Below are 15,309 nucleotides of genomic sequence, written 5' to 3' on the forward strand. Positions count from 1 at the left end.
TAGTATGATCTCTCAGGAATCGCGTTGTATTTGTACATCCCATATCCGCTGATCTGCGAGGAAACAGACAAGCAGTGCAAGCTCTCTACAACAACCTTCAACAGAAATCTTCTGATCTCAGAGGCCACATGCTGTCGTCATGCCTATCTCCCGACTTCCCCGATAGATGGCGTTGGCATCGGATATTTCTTTCGCTAGGCTTAGACGCGTTCGAAACGAGAAGCGATCTCGAAAACTACTCAAGGTTATCCATAATACTCTGTCGTCGAAGCGGCCTGAGACTAAGCGAAAGCCGTTTACGCAGTCATTTGCTTCCAACTAAGTGAATTCTACAAGGACAACGCCAAATTCAGTTCGAAGCGGGCGGCCGGGACCGCCGCCAACACGGCGGCCAACGCGCGGCGGCGTTCGCCGCATGTATTGCAACACAGCAAACATCCTGCGTCGTGTCGCCGCGTCGTTACTTGACGCGTGAAGTTCGTCGAGAAAGTTCGCTCCATGTATCCCGGGCTTTAGTGTCATAATGCAGTACTTCTCTTTTCTGCTCATAGGCGGCGGCACCGCCCCGAGCAAGAGAAAAAAGAAAAAAGGTTAAGGAAACAGAGAGGGGTCTGTGGAAAACAGGGATGCAGACGAAATCAGCACTGGGCACATACCGAACTTTCAAGCAAGAAATTGCCAAAGAAAATATCTACGATAATTCTAGGGGAAGCTCTTTGTTGTTTGAAGCCAGGACGGGAGTATTGCGGACTAAGATGTACCGAGTCAAGTACCAAGGTATAGACACGTTGTGCTGTGCGTGTGGAGAAGAAGAGGAAACGGCTGAACACCTCGTACTTTTCTGTAAGGGGCTTAACCCTACAGTGCAAGGCAACGGGGCTGATTTTTTCAAAGCATTGGGGTTTAGGGACAGTGAAGGCAAAATAGACTTTAAGGGGGTAGAAATAACCAAACAGAGGTTATCTGATTGGTGGATAAAATTAAGGCAGGGGTGAAATTTCACCCACCACAAAGTACAAATTATGTTAATAGCCATGGCTAGGTGGCGTATGCCACCGCCCGATTTAAAGGGTTCAGCCTCATCCATCCATCCATCCATCCATCCAGAGCGCGGGTACACGGAGGAGTGTTAGATATATAAGGCGCGTCTGTGTAGCTCTCTGCGAATGCGTTTGTGGCGCAATGGGTTAAACGCTCGGCGATCTATCGTCGCGGACCGAGAGGTCGTGGGTTCGATTCCCAAATTTTGCATGTTTGTGGAACTTTTTCTTCTGGTTTCTTTCTTTGTATTATGTTCTATGACGTATTTCCGTGACGGAAATACGTCAGTGAAGTCTTGGTGGACCCCGGAATAAAACACTTTCGTGTTAAAAGAATTACTCTGCTGACGGCGCTTCGTTACTCCTAGTCGTTCCCGAACGCCTGCGTACTGCGATTCCTCGCGCTATGCATGACGATATCACATCGGGTCACCTGGGCTTCACCCGCACGCTTCATCGATTACGCAAGCGCTTTTATTGGCTGAAGCTATGGAAGTGCACAAGAGAATACGTTGCCAGTTGTCCAGGTTGCCAATGTCATAAGAAGTCGGCGAAGCCTCTTGCAGGCTTTTTGAAACCAGTGAAACCTCCTGCTATACCATTTGAAAAAGTTGGTATAGACTTGCTGGGCCACTTTCCCAAGAGCTCTACTGGCCATCGCTGGATTATTATGTTCGTCGACTACTTGACGCACTATACTGAGACTGCGGCGCTTACCACTGCTACTGCCGCCGATGTGTCGTGCTTTCTCCGTCATTCTGTGATCCTGCGCCACGGCGCTCCACGTGTTGCGATAAGTGACCGTGGACGGCAATTCACCGCCGACGTTGGTGAAGATCTGCTGCGCCTTTGCGGTTCTGCTTATCGCCATTCGACGCCATACCACCCACAAACAAATGGCCTCACCGACCGCACGAATCGCACTCTTACCAACATGTTGTCACTGTACGTCTCAGCTGATCACAAGAATTGGGATGCAGTGCTGCCCTTCATCGCGTACGCATACAATACAGCCAAGCACGAAGTAACCGGGTATGCACCTTTCTATTTGTTGTATGCTCGCAGTCCCCAAAGTTTCTTGGACACAATTTTGCCACTCACACTGAACGAAGACACATCCATTGCACAGACATTGTGTCGTGCCAAAGAAGTGCTTCGGCTTGCTCGCCTACGAACACTTCCTTCGCAAGTTTCAACTAAGGCACGCTAAGACGTCGGACACATACCTGTCACTTTTGCTCCAGGCGATCACGTTAGTCCAGCGGGCCCGGGAGGCGGCGACAAGGCAAGGCCTCGAAGTCCCCACATGGGAGACCTGAGCCCGGGTCGTTAAACGTCGCCGGATTTTAATAAAGTTGTTTCCGTCCATCCATTTCTGTGGACACCTCTTGTATCGTAAGTTCATCTCAACGTATAGCGGTCCATTCGCCGATTAAGTGACGTCAACTACGTTATAGCAAAACTCCACCAATCGCCGCTCGTCGAAGACACAAGTGATTCATAGTCAAGAGTTCGACGAAAGCTCGTCTGGTCAGGTAGCATGTTGGGTTAATGAAAAAAACGGTCACTGACCAAGTCAAAAAAGTGTTTTGACGTTTCGGAGCCTGTACAGGTTCCTTGTTCACAATGCAGCGGACGTAGCCTTGTCAACAAGGAACCTGTACAGGCTCCGAAACGTCAAAACACTTTTTTGACTTGGTCAGTGACCGTATTTTTCATTAACCCAACAAGTGATTCATGTGGCCCGCCTGAAGCCCTACCATCATAGGGTTCCCGAATCAAGCGGTACCAAACATGTGGTTCCCTAACTCACTCGGCAAGCTTCGTCTGCGCCGGAGGTACATGTTACGCTGCGCGGTGGAGTCGAAGAAGAGGAGATTGAAGAACTGCGCGTGTGTTAGAAGATGCCTGACTGCCTGCGATTACGTCTCTACGCCCCCTCGATTATCTTGTAAATAAACCCATCTCATCCGTAACGATATATATCTGTCCTCATGTTTCGGAAGTTTCTGATGTAACAATCGCATCTAGCGCAAGCGACCTTAAACAATGATAATTTAACAATGCAATCGCCTGTTAATAAAAACGCAACAGACATGTGGCAATAACCATTTGTATTAGGTTGCGCCATGGCATGTGTACATGCATAATGCTGAGTGTAATTTTCAAGTTCATTACATTACTTTCCTGACGAGCGTATATATGTGTTCAAATCAAATAATAATAATATAATAATAATAATAATAATAATAATAATAATAATAATAATAATATAATAATAATAATAAAATAATAATACATTTTCCTCAAGTATGAAACTAGAGATACAGCACTATCAGCGCGTCTTTTATTGGCACAAGACAATTACTTTTTTTTTCACTTAAATGTTGTATCATGTTTTATTTCCAAGAAAGACACATTTCTTGGTCACTACCACCCCACAATACAAAGTGGATTTTAGTGTTTTCGTGAAATCATATCTAGACGTGTTGATCTGGCCTTCTCCGTATTCCAACTGTGATGTCTTCAGCTGTTAAGACACCCAGTCCTTTCTTAATGGTCAAGGGATCCTGGAAGATTAGAAAACACACGGGCATGCATTGCACAATGTTCACGGTCTATAGAATATTCATTCTCGACTCTTAACTATCCTATTTCTTTACAGAAAGAACTTCTTTGAATAGTTCCATAGCATTGTTTCTTTTCAATAAACTCAGTGCATTCCCCGAGAAAAGCGACTCCACTTCGAATTAGCTGCAGCCAAAAGTATAACGACTCTTCATGCCAAAGTTGATTTCTTTAGAATACCAGCGGCGTGCCTGCGTGAGCAAAGAAGTGTATACGTACCTTTGTTTTATTTGTGCGGACGAACTGAACACTATGTAACGAATGAAGCAGGCAGAGCTTGACGGACTGAAGCGCGAGGCGCATCCCAATGCAGTTCCGTGGCCCAGCACCGAAAGGAAGATAAGTGTACGGCTGAATGGACTCCACGTTCTCGTCGCTGAATCTGCGGAAGAAAGAGAAAAAGGGAGAAACATCTTTTAGAGCAGCCGTTGCTGCTGTAAGGATTGAATGTATAAGAAAAAAATTATGGAGAACCAACCATGGTTGCTATACAAGAATGCGTTTAGCATGCTTTGGGAGATGGTTATCTGTGTCGCTGTGTTGTTCTATGTGTCATGTGCAGCACTCCCTTTAATACCGTGACGCTCCCCTACGCGGGAGTCAGCCGGTACTTCTATCGCCACTTCCCCAAAGACCAATTCGAAATCGCGTGCAGCGTCTCAAAAAAAAAAAAACGCGGTTTGTAGACCTCGGAACGTCATGAACGCGCTCGTTTTATACGCTCATGACCAGGCGCCACCTCCCCCTCATCGTCTGCGCCGTCACGTGCTCAATGACGCAAGCACCAGGCCACACCTGTAGACAGCTATATGGCTGCGACGCAACGTGTGCCGTCACGCACTCACTAGGCACGCCTTTAGTAAGCCAGAACCGTGGAGCCGCCGGGGCGTCGGGGAAGCGTGCTCTGCCCGCACCCCTGAGGCCCGGGTTTGATTCCCGCCCAGACCGAAGCGTACCAAATTTTCTTTTCAAAGCAGTTAATTTACTGTGTTTGCAGGAGTCCCGCCGAGAAACGTGACGTCAATCCGAGCTTTTTTGACGAGTGTTTAGTCTCTGCGGCGTCAGCCATTTCACAGTGAAGCTGTATATGACTAGGATCCCGGGATTTCTTCTTTGTCTCCGTCGACAGAAAACTGAACCACTCACAGCTAAAGCCCCTGGGGCTTTCTCAAAGCGGAAGACACGCGCCGACTGCACCGCTGGGTTCCTTGCAGCCACACCAGATGGCGCTCGCCTATGCGCATCTCTTTACGCATCTCCGCTCCCGCGCCGGTCGTGGGGGAGAGGGGGGGGGGGGTAAGAACAAAACAAGAACCAGAAAACCCTCCTTCACACATAGTATTCACCGCAAGCGTTTCCCGGTAGATTACGGTTGCGAAGGCAGCAGCTCCCGTGAAGCGGCGACTCTAGCATACAAAGCAGGAGGTGGCGTCACCACACTTTCATATGTGATAGAAAAACGCGCCTGACAATTGATTTAGTTTGTGTTGTGATAGCGCTAGGGAAAGGCCACGCATAAGGACTCCCGAAGGGCAGCTAGCGTGAACACGATGAGCGGCGACGGGAACAGCAACGTCATTATGCACAACGGCGTCGTGCTCAGGCTATGCAAGACGCAGCGATTGCCGCCCAAAGCAAGCCACGCACAGTTAGGACGCCTGAAGAGCAGCGCCAGTACGATGAGCGACGAAAGGAACAGCAACATCAATATTCACAATGGCATCGTGCTCAGGCTCGGCAGGACCCAGTTCAAGGCTACGTCACATTGGTCTATCGGATCAGGTGATACCACAGCTTCGCTGGCCAACCGCCTTCATTGCGTGGATTGGAGCCTAACTGTTTGGTAACATCTTTCGTTCAGGCCAACGTATTTTCCCGCAATGGGGCTTTGCATGGGGGGGCCCGCAATGGGGCTTGCATAATACTTTTGCATTAAAACAGTTGTGTCTTTGACCAGAAGCACAGTGCCTCAATGACAGCGTCTCACACACAGCGCGCGCGCGCGCGTGCGTGCGTGCGTGCGTGCGTGCGTGCGTGTGTGTGTGTGTGTGTGCGTGTGTGTGTGTGTGTGTGTGTGCGTGTGTGTGTGTGTGTGTGTGTGTGTGTGTGTGTGTGTGTGTGTGTGTGTGTGTGTGTGTGTGTGTGTGTGTGTGTGTGTGTGTGTGTGTGTGTGTGTGTGTGTGTGTGTGTGTGTGTGTGTGTGTGTGTGTGTGTGTGTGTGTGTGTGTGTGTGTGTGTGTGTGTGTGTGTGTGTGTGTGTGTGCGCGCGCGCATGGTACACATTATGTAAAAATCAGCATTCGCTTGTTAGCTGACGGTGCAAGAAAGCTGGATAATTTCAGTGGTTCTTGGTACTTGCCGTTCTGGTTCAAAGCTCTCAGGGTTGGGGAACAGCTCCGGGTCGTGATGCATCGCGTAAACAGGGATCACAACACAACACTCTTTCGGAAGCTTGATTCCAGTCTCACCAAGAATGTAGTCATCGTACCCTGACCGTTCAAGCCTGAAACAGAAAAGCAAGAAAGTCTTCTAGCATGACGTTGTAGCTGAATTCAAGCTTTAAGTGCAGTTAAATATTGACCCTTTTCGCGGAGCAGTTTGTTCGAGAGAAACGAGATGGCACTTTCGGCGGCGCGCCGCACGTGGCCTCAGTGACAGCGCACGTATACGAAACCATTACCGCTTCTACCTTGCTTCTGTGCGATCAGCTGCCGGAAATGAGTTAGATTTCGCTTACGCACTGTGCTCCAATCATGCTGGTTTGAATCAATGGAATTGAAGACGTGTGCACTAGTTGGCTGCAAAAATAGTGACTGGCACATTAACGAATGGAATCAATGTGTGTGGCCAAGTTCGCGGACCGCCGCTGCAAATGTCCGTACGTGTTACCGGCACTTAGAGATGTACGGCTTTCCGCGAGGATACAGAAATTTGCTCATCCGCCAGCGCTGTATCGCTAATCTTCAAAGAAAGCGCTCCAGCCCCGGAACGTCGGCAAGAGTGAGTACACAATAACAAAGGGAGTAGCGCCGCTTCCTGTCATAGTAAGTTTCGCGCACAGTATCTACACACATCTCCCCCAACTGGCACGGAAACTTATGCCCACTCTTTCGCCAACATGTCAAGAATAAGTGAATGGGCGCATACTTGAATATATGCGCACTATATACTCACAATAAATGAAGGACTACACCGATAGCGCACGAATGGTCGAAGTTGAATGTTTCGTAACGGTCCACAAGAGTAAGCGAGTTACTAGCGGTAACACATCTTTGCTACAAGGTATTACAATGTACAAAACAACTACGTTTCAAGCATTGTGCGGAGCAAGAACAAATTTATTGCAAATGAGTACACCCGCGAGCAATTAGGCAAAAAATACTCAGATAGTGACTGCACTGACGAACTTCACCGAGTCAGAAACGTGACAAGCCGCTGCTTCTAAATATTTGACAAATAAAGAACAAAGCGCAAAGGACACTAATTCTGATTAAATTCATGAGCAGGAAGTTCGGATAGCTTGGAATACATACTTAGCCCGCTTTTAGAACAAGCCCCATATACGCTGCTCGGGGCGTTTGGTCAGCTCTGAAAACGCTTTTGCATGTTCTCTAAAGCTGTGGCCAAAGCTTGCTGTCGTCCATCCATGGCAGTCACCGTCTACGATATCTCCCGAAACAGAGGCTTGCTAAGCCGCACCGGCGTCATACACATCCATTGTAAACATGGAGGCAACGGAGGCAGTTGAGGCAAGCAATGGACGCGTCACCACGTGATCAAACATGGAGCGCCTACGAGATCGTCGCAAAAACGGTCAATAAGACCTTCATGGCAGGAGCAACCAAATGCCATTATTGTCAGACCAAGCGTCCAGCCTTTAATAATTCTATTGACCATTTTCCTTTAACCATAAAAATAGACGACTGCGGAGTTATACCTAATGTCCATAACACGAGTTTGCTTTTCAAAACGCAACAGCAAAGCTGTATAATAAATGAAGGTAGCAGTGTGCGCATACGTCTATATACTGCAATACCTGCTACATTTTGGCGTGTTGTAAGTATGTACTTCCTTCTTGCATTAAGACCTGTAGGCCGCATAGTTCCCAAGCTAGCGTCTTTTTGTTAACAAGCAAAGCGTACAACGGACAAAGAACATATGCTTCTTACCATTTTAATCGACAGTTATTTTGCCTTAATATGTGGAAATTATTTAGCTACGTAAGGAGGAGGGGGGCTATTGCGTTCAACTACAAGAATAGTCTAACTTATTACGGACCTTTTTTTTTGTTTATTACCATATTTCACAAGCTCACCTTGTTGCAGGCGGGAACAAGCGTAACGCTTCCGATACCACGCAGTGCAAGTACTTCAGCTTGAATATAACGTCCAAGCTGGGCTCCGGGCCCTGCGCAAGAACACTACAGCTGTACTTGCTGCAACCGTTTTGAGCAGGAAGCTGTCAGGCATGTAAGTAAGGCATGCTTTGGGGCTCTGAGCCGTGGTTTAAAACAGAGCCAAATGAGCATTAGAGTCTATATTACAATGCCCTACATGAAGCATGGCAAGGCAATGCCTAGTTTGTCAACGTAGTCATGCTTTTGTTCCTAGTGCCCCAAGGCCGTACAACAAAAATTGAAAGCATAACAACGTGACTTTTGGACGAGGACAAAACTGAAGAAGACGCAAGTACAAGTGCTGAGATGGACGAGCAAGACCCAGCTTTGGACTAGATCGGACATAAAGCAGCACTCTTTCAAATTTTAACTAATCCTGAAAGACTCCCAAAACATTTAGGTCAGCTCTGGACTCTCAGTTAGATCGTTTGTAAGCTCAGAAGAGAATATTAGTGCGAATCTATTAGCCTCTAGTTGGTCGAGATTTTTCGCGATGCCATCCTCACGAAAGAAAAAAAGGAACAGAAATTTTCAGCGATTAAAGCGAAAAGTGCATTACATTCTTAGGGTGTCACGTATATAACATACAGCACAACATTCGTTTCATTAAAGAACAAGCAAAAACAAGCATCCAAACCACGTAATTCAGGATAAGGCGCTCCTGCTAACAATGCGAAGCATGTAGCGCTCTCCGCATACTTTTCTTTGTAAATATTACTGTTGCCCAAGGTGCAGCAGCGACGGCAGCTTGCGACGTGAGGAGTGACGTCACTCGCCCTTCATACTGATACATGCATATCGCGTGTTTCTTAGCAAGGGGCGCCCGCGAACGATGTTCGCGGGCGCCCCTTGCTCTCGAACTGCCCCTTGCACTCAAGCTGTCGGCTGAACTGGCCAGCGCTGCAGTTGTCTTTTGTAAATATACATTGTAAATAGTCTCCGTAAATAGACTTCGTTCGCGTAACGATATATAAAATAACCACCCAAGCAACTGATTTCATTGCTGCTGCAGCACCGCTATGGGTAGGCAACGCGTAGTTTAGGATTCTGGAGCCTGGTCGGAAGAACGCATCGAAGTCACGGCATACACTGGGATCGCACGCGCAAAGCGGCCTGACGAAAGAGCCGATGTTGTAGCCATGTATGCAAAGGAACATTTGGCTCTGGAGCCCTGCGAGCTCCGGTCCCAGATGCTCGAGCGAGAGACCAATGCCACCTAATGTGCCGTCGTGTGTGGCGTAAAGACCAGTGACGAAATGCTAGTCTTCACAGCCTGCATCAACCCTGGACCATCCAAAACAGACATTGAGAACTTCGTGTGATAGCACTTTGCATGAGCGAGACAAGAACAAGACACACCAGCGGTTATCGTCGGCGACTTTAATGTCGCCATTGCGAAACCCGACAAGAAGGACTGGTTCCTGGTGTTTGTCAGGGACAACTTTGGACTCGCGTGCTCCAACAACCACCATCAACCGACCAGACGGTGTACTCCAAGGCCGAATCACGACATCATGCAGCATTTCTATAACTTAACATTTGATCGCCTCTCTATTCATTGGCCACAAGCGGTATGGATGCTGACGAACTGGCCGCGCTTATTCTTCTGTTAAAACACGGTGTTTTGAAACATAAAGATCATGTTTAGATTTGGTTGTGGCCACGATTGTAGAGAAATTTCGTCGCGGAACCCATCGCGGTGTACTACAGCGACCACAAAGCGATTGTCATTACCATTAATCAAAAGCAATAAAGCATTACATACACCCCTCAGTAGTTGCAGCGGTTGTTTTCAACAGCTTCGCTGGACATCCACTTTCGCAGGGTTGGAATGACAATTAAAATTTTTTTTTCTTTGGCTGTTAATATAAAAATTAACGTTGTCCTCTTGCACGTACATAACGCAGACATTCTTAACGGTGCCACTTAAGCTTTGTACTCAACTTGTGAACTTTCTTGTAGTTTTTAGGCATGACAAAGGGTACTGATGATCTGAAGCGGGACGAATGACCTAACCCATGCATGCCCGAATGAGATGGTGCGCAGTCAGTGACCTACTTACATTCGCCGTAATGCAATCGTCCACTTCTTTTCGCAGCTTTTCTTGGACGTTGGGATTGAGAGCAAGCAGGTAGGCGGTGAAAGCTATCGTTGACGATGTAGTCTCCTGACCGGCCAGAAAGAATAGTACGCACTGTGCCATGGCTTCGATTTCACTCAGACCTTCGGGAAAGGAAACATGTCCCACACTCTCAAGAGATATTTCAAGAAATCAATTAAAGGGTTGTTCGGCCGCAATAAAATACTGTACCAGAATTATTCGACTTCGTCGGTCTCAGACAAGACGAACGTTTGATCGCAAGTTAGCAAAAAGATAGCCAGAAGTGCGACGTTAACAGAAAAGCTAAAATAATTGCACTACGAAACTACAGCATTGCCTTCTAGCATAATCCATCCTTTTGAGAATGAAAATGTTTTGCATCGTCTCTGTGACCTTTATGTTCTTTTTCGCGGAATTTCTTCATTTGTCTTCATTTTTTTATTTTTCAATTCCGCTAGAATACTTTGTTGATGCGTATACACTTAACTACCGTTCTTCACGACATACTGTATTAATCAGGATTACCTTTGTCCCTGGTTTTAAAAATCTACAATTGAGAGTCCTTCGTACTACTACATATGTACGCAAAACTAAATGGACGAACAAAGGAGTGGTATTCGTTATTTTATTCATTTCTCTCAGGAGTGGCACACTGCGAGTGTGAAAAGACAAAGGAACAAGTTTCATGTAAGCAGCGTTTTATTTGTTCACTTTGTGAGAGGGCCGATAAAGTGCGATAGAAATCACTGTGACCAATGCTGCGGCTTAGTCGAGATGGAGCAGTTGCTCCACGTGCGCGCCATGGTTTGGTTGCAAACCAACTGGCGGCAAGAAAAACTCTATATTTGAAATCATTCTTTCGGTATCTGCATCAGTTCCAGTGGTTTACGGTATATTTCCCGTAAGGCATCAAAGTATTTTGTTACTATTGAAAAGGTTTTCGTCTGGGTCCATATTTTTCTCCGTAACTTCTACTCGCAATGTCAGGAGTAAAATCGCACCCATGCAGTGCTGGGCAGCATCGAAGATGCATGTATTTTGGATACTATCTTGATACTCTTCGGGTATCTTGTACTTCTATCATGATACAATTGCAAAGTATATTTGCCCAGCCCTGTATATAAGCCTGTCGACATTCACAAAAGCCGATTTTCGGACACAGTATATTTTCCCCAGACCCATATTTCATACATAACGCAGCTGCCCATTTGGAAGCCGCTTATCTGACTGTAAGCATGAACATGCAAAATATATTGTAGAATAGTTTATATGGATGTGTGTTAAATAAAGTAATACGTATTTGTATGGTTGTGACTAATAAAAATTGAAGCCCTTGAATAGCCTTATTCTTTTCGCTAATAGTACAACAGTAGTCGCAGACACTTGCAGAGACTTTTATACAACCCAAAACATACAGCGCCGCAAAAAACTGCGTCACTAATGAGACCGATCAACTTGACACACATATGCAAGTGTGACAAGCACTGCTGTTGCTTGAACGCTAGTTTTGTCATAGGACGCGGCAAAAGCGAGCAAGCACCATTATTACATACGTTTAGTAATGCTCGTCGACTCCGGCTTGTTTTCCGAACCAACGTCGAACAGCTTGTTCTCTGGATCTGCTGAGCCATCATCGCTTGAAGCAAGGCTACCTTCTTGAGCATCCATCATGAGCTGCAAAAAATCTTCTTGACGCTAAAAAAGAAAAGAAACGAGATTGTTGCAATAAGCGGTTTCGTGGCTGTTGTTGTTACTAATATTATTTTAGCGTATCGCCAACTCCAGCGATGCTACTTTGACAACCAATGTCATAGTTCTAAATGAAGGTAGCTTAGCGTCATACATGGCGAAAAGGTTTATTCGAGGCGTGCAATTACGCAGGTCTAGGAGCCTTTTCGTCTACTTCCCGTTGGGTATAGGGAAGCATCCCGCATACATAAGCGAGTATCTTTTTTTTAGTGAATGGAAAGTTATGACGATCAGCACCGTCAAAGTCAAGTCACCTGTAAAGTGACCTGAGGGCGGTAGTTTTCTTTAGCTTTTTGACCCGCTTGGCGCTTTGTATGTTTCTGGCCGTGCCAAGGTCACCTTTAAGGTCACATAAACGGCCAGAAACATACAAACTGCAAAATGGGCAGAAGAGCTAAAAAGAAATATCGCTTTAATAAAGCGCTACTACTAGCACCCTAAAGTGTTCTGTATAGTTGTTTTCCCGCTGTCTTGGAAGAACAAACTGTGGCATCGAGTTTAAGTTTCCGGGACACTGATGCCATGGCATTTGTGGGCAAAGTTATTCGAGTGCTCGATTTAATCACGGTCATTGAAATTTATTATTGCAACTGCTCGATAGAAACGGGATGGCGTGAAATTAGGCAGTTATTCTGCAAAGTTGCACAAGCCTGCTGTGCATTTTATATGCATAACCCACATCTGAAATCCCGAGGAACAAATATGCGATGACTTTTCTCATAACACTGGCGAGCTTGAACTGGCGAATATGGGCATCAAGCACGCTGCAGCTTATACGTGGTGAAAGCCGGAACTGCCGGCCACTGCCAGTACAGGCTTTAAGCATCATTCGTGGGCGGCGAATCAATCAGAGCTTATGGCATATGCAGAGAATGTCAACAAAATTATTAAAACGTTATACGTACGTGGCCTTCCTGACGCCTCTCGTTTATGATGCGCTGACAAACATTTCTGAAGTACTCAAACTCATCACCAGTTCCTATTTTAAAGCTGAAATACTTCACCAGTCCCGGAAAAAGCACTGAAAGAGACCAATGTCATTATTAGTCTATTCATAATTCTCAATAGCAGTGGTTAAAACAATATATCCAACTAATTTTTAAAAGTTGTGTATTTATTCACATAATTCAGATATTTTCTAAATTTCGAAGCGATGCTTTCTTTGCTAGCCATCGTCGGGTGCAGTTGACCCTTTGCACACTCTATCAGAACCTCTTGTTCTTACAGCGACAATCTACTGTGCGCGCTAGCACTCACTATTGCCGGCCTCCTTTCTTATTATTTTTTTCAGCGAGTTCTTTGGCAGAGTTCTTTTTTGCATTCTTACTCGTAAACGTAACTAAGATATACCTGCAATAAGCAGCCTCCAGGACATTCTTGCGGAAAATGCCTTACTGGCTTGCGTCACAAACTCGTTGGTGGCGTCCGTGTGGGAGTCAAGTCTTGTGCCAAACGCGCATCTTGCGATCACGTCGAGTGAGTAGTGCCCAAAGAACCTGTCGAAAAATAGCGCAGTGCCAAGGAAACCACTTTGTTTTTGTTTTGTTTTTTTCACTGTACACAGAGGAGGAGGAGGAGGAAAGAGAAAAACAGAAGTGCTCAAAAAAAGATAGCCCGTGGTTTGTCCCCAACCCACAAATTTAGTATATGTACCATACGTGAACGTGCATGTATTTCTTTCAAAGTATCGCAGGCGTTCAAGAGTGGACAAATCCTATTTTCACGAAATAAAACACATCAAGGTTGGCGCTAATGCCTCCAAGCATAAGAGAAGCAGCCGGAGGCACCAGTATGCTTTATAGTCCGTAATGATGGCTTGGGGACACTGACCCTGCTGCCCTCGCGGTAGCTTTGGCAAACCCAAATCGGTACTTTAATTTTGATGAATGTATTATTATTATTATTATTATTATTATTATTATTATTATTATTATTATTATTATTATTATTATTATTATTATTATTATTATTATTATTATATTAATCATCATCATCATCCTCATTACTACTACTACAAAACAATACGCTCAATTTTGTGTATAAAGGCGTTACTACTATCACAGGATTTCTAGGGATGTTTAGCTACGTTTGATTATCTATTTTTGTACTTATCATGCAGCATATTCACCGCCCAACGGGAAGAATGACCTAGCTGAGGCGCATGCAAACAGGGCATCTTTGGCCTTGCTGTCTTAAGTAGACTTTGTTAATAATTCTGAGCGATGTATGTGTATTCAGTCTTATATTCTTTCTCTCTCTCTCTCTCTCTCTCTCTCTCTAACTCCTTCCCTTTCTCCCCATTTCTCTCTCTGAACATGGGTGGTTGTGTCGCCATTAATCGATGGTCAAACGTCGCATTGTGGTGACATTCCAGTTTTCGCTAGAACTAGCGTGTCTCACTCCTCACTGTCAGCTTATTCAGAAGGATTCCGAGAAAAGTATTAGTCGGCAATTTCTTCAATACCTCAGGCGCTTCCTAAATAATACCGCAAGGTGCACTACTAAACCGAAACATATGTGACTGCCTAACCAGTTGACTGATTATTGCTTTTGTGGGGTTCAGCGTTTAAAATCAAACAAGGCGTGCTTATGTTTGTGTGTGACGGATGGCGAAGTCTGGCATAATTCTCTTTATCATTCAGTAATCATTCAGTGATAGATGGCTGCACGAGCGTTCCTTGCTTCCTGCAGCAGCCGGGAGTCAATCCCGTGGCCTTGCATTCAGCAGTAGAACGCCAGAAGCCTTTGAGTCTCCGCGGAGGGTTCTATCGGTGCGCGAGACCTCACCCACCTTTTGACATCGATGTCGTCGTTTCTCTCCGCCGCTTCTTTGAGATGCTTACATGTGATCCTCGCGCAATCCTGAATCAGCGCATTCATCTGCAAAACATCCGGCAACCACAGGTTATATATATATATATATATATATATATATATATATATATATATATATATCGTAAGAAGACAACAAACAACGATACCAAGGACGACATAGGGGAAATTACTTGTACTTATGAAGTGAATTAAAGAAATGATAAATTAATAGAAATCAAAGTGGATGCAAAAACTTGCCCCACCTGCAGCAAGTTATTTTTTCATCCACTTTAATTTCCCTTAATTTATCATTTCTTTAATTCACTTCCTAAGTACAAATAATTTCCGCTATGTTGGTCTTGGTATCGTTGTGTGTTGGCTTCTTATGATATGATTAATCAAAATCGGGCCCCTTGGTTCCCTTTCTTCTCGTACATATATATAGACAGGGTGTCTTAGCTATCACGCAGCACGATTTTAAAAAAGAGGAGCGGCGTTACGCGAAGCAAACCTAGTGCATATTGTTTCCAGTACAGTGGAGTAGCCGCGAGTAATTTTTTGTTAGTGAGATTTAATTAGCT

At 45.4% G+C, this 15,309-nt stretch overlaps 1 protein-coding gene across 1 annotated transcript in view; it reads right to left on the reverse strand.

The window, feature by feature from the left end:
• Positions 1 to 3,365: 3,365 nt before the first annotated feature.
• The window catches only part of LOC119455670 (cytochrome P450 3A24-like), a 35,225-nt gene continuing 23,281 nt past the window's right edge, over positions 3,366 to 15,309 (reverse strand). The window contains exons 6-14 of the mRNA XM_037717091.2: positions 14,706 to 14,794; positions 13,265 to 13,410; positions 12,820 to 12,935; positions 11,719 to 11,860; positions 10,127 to 10,287; positions 7,984 to 8,075; positions 6,028 to 6,171; positions 3,888 to 4,050; positions 3,366 to 3,610 (exon numbers count right to left, since the gene is read on the reverse strand). Of these exons, the coding sequence (XP_037573019.1) occupies positions 3,521 to 3,610; positions 3,888 to 4,050; positions 6,028 to 6,171; positions 7,984 to 8,075; positions 10,127 to 10,287; positions 11,719 to 11,860; positions 12,820 to 12,935; positions 13,265 to 13,410; positions 14,706 to 14,794 (1,143 nt within the window). The 3' untranslated portion in view covers positions 3,366 to 3,520. The remainder of the gene's footprint in view (positions 3,611 to 3,887; positions 4,051 to 6,027; positions 6,172 to 7,983; positions 8,076 to 10,126; positions 10,288 to 11,718; positions 11,861 to 12,819; positions 12,936 to 13,264; positions 13,411 to 14,705; positions 14,795 to 15,309) is intronic.

This window comes from Dermacentor silvarum, chromosome 6, assembly GCF_013339745.2.
Source record: "Dermacentor silvarum isolate Dsil-2018 chromosome 6, BIME_Dsil_1.4, whole genome shotgun sequence".
In the NCBI taxonomy this organism is placed as follows: domain Eukaryota; kingdom Metazoa; phylum Arthropoda; class Arachnida; order Ixodida; family Ixodidae; genus Dermacentor; species Dermacentor silvarum.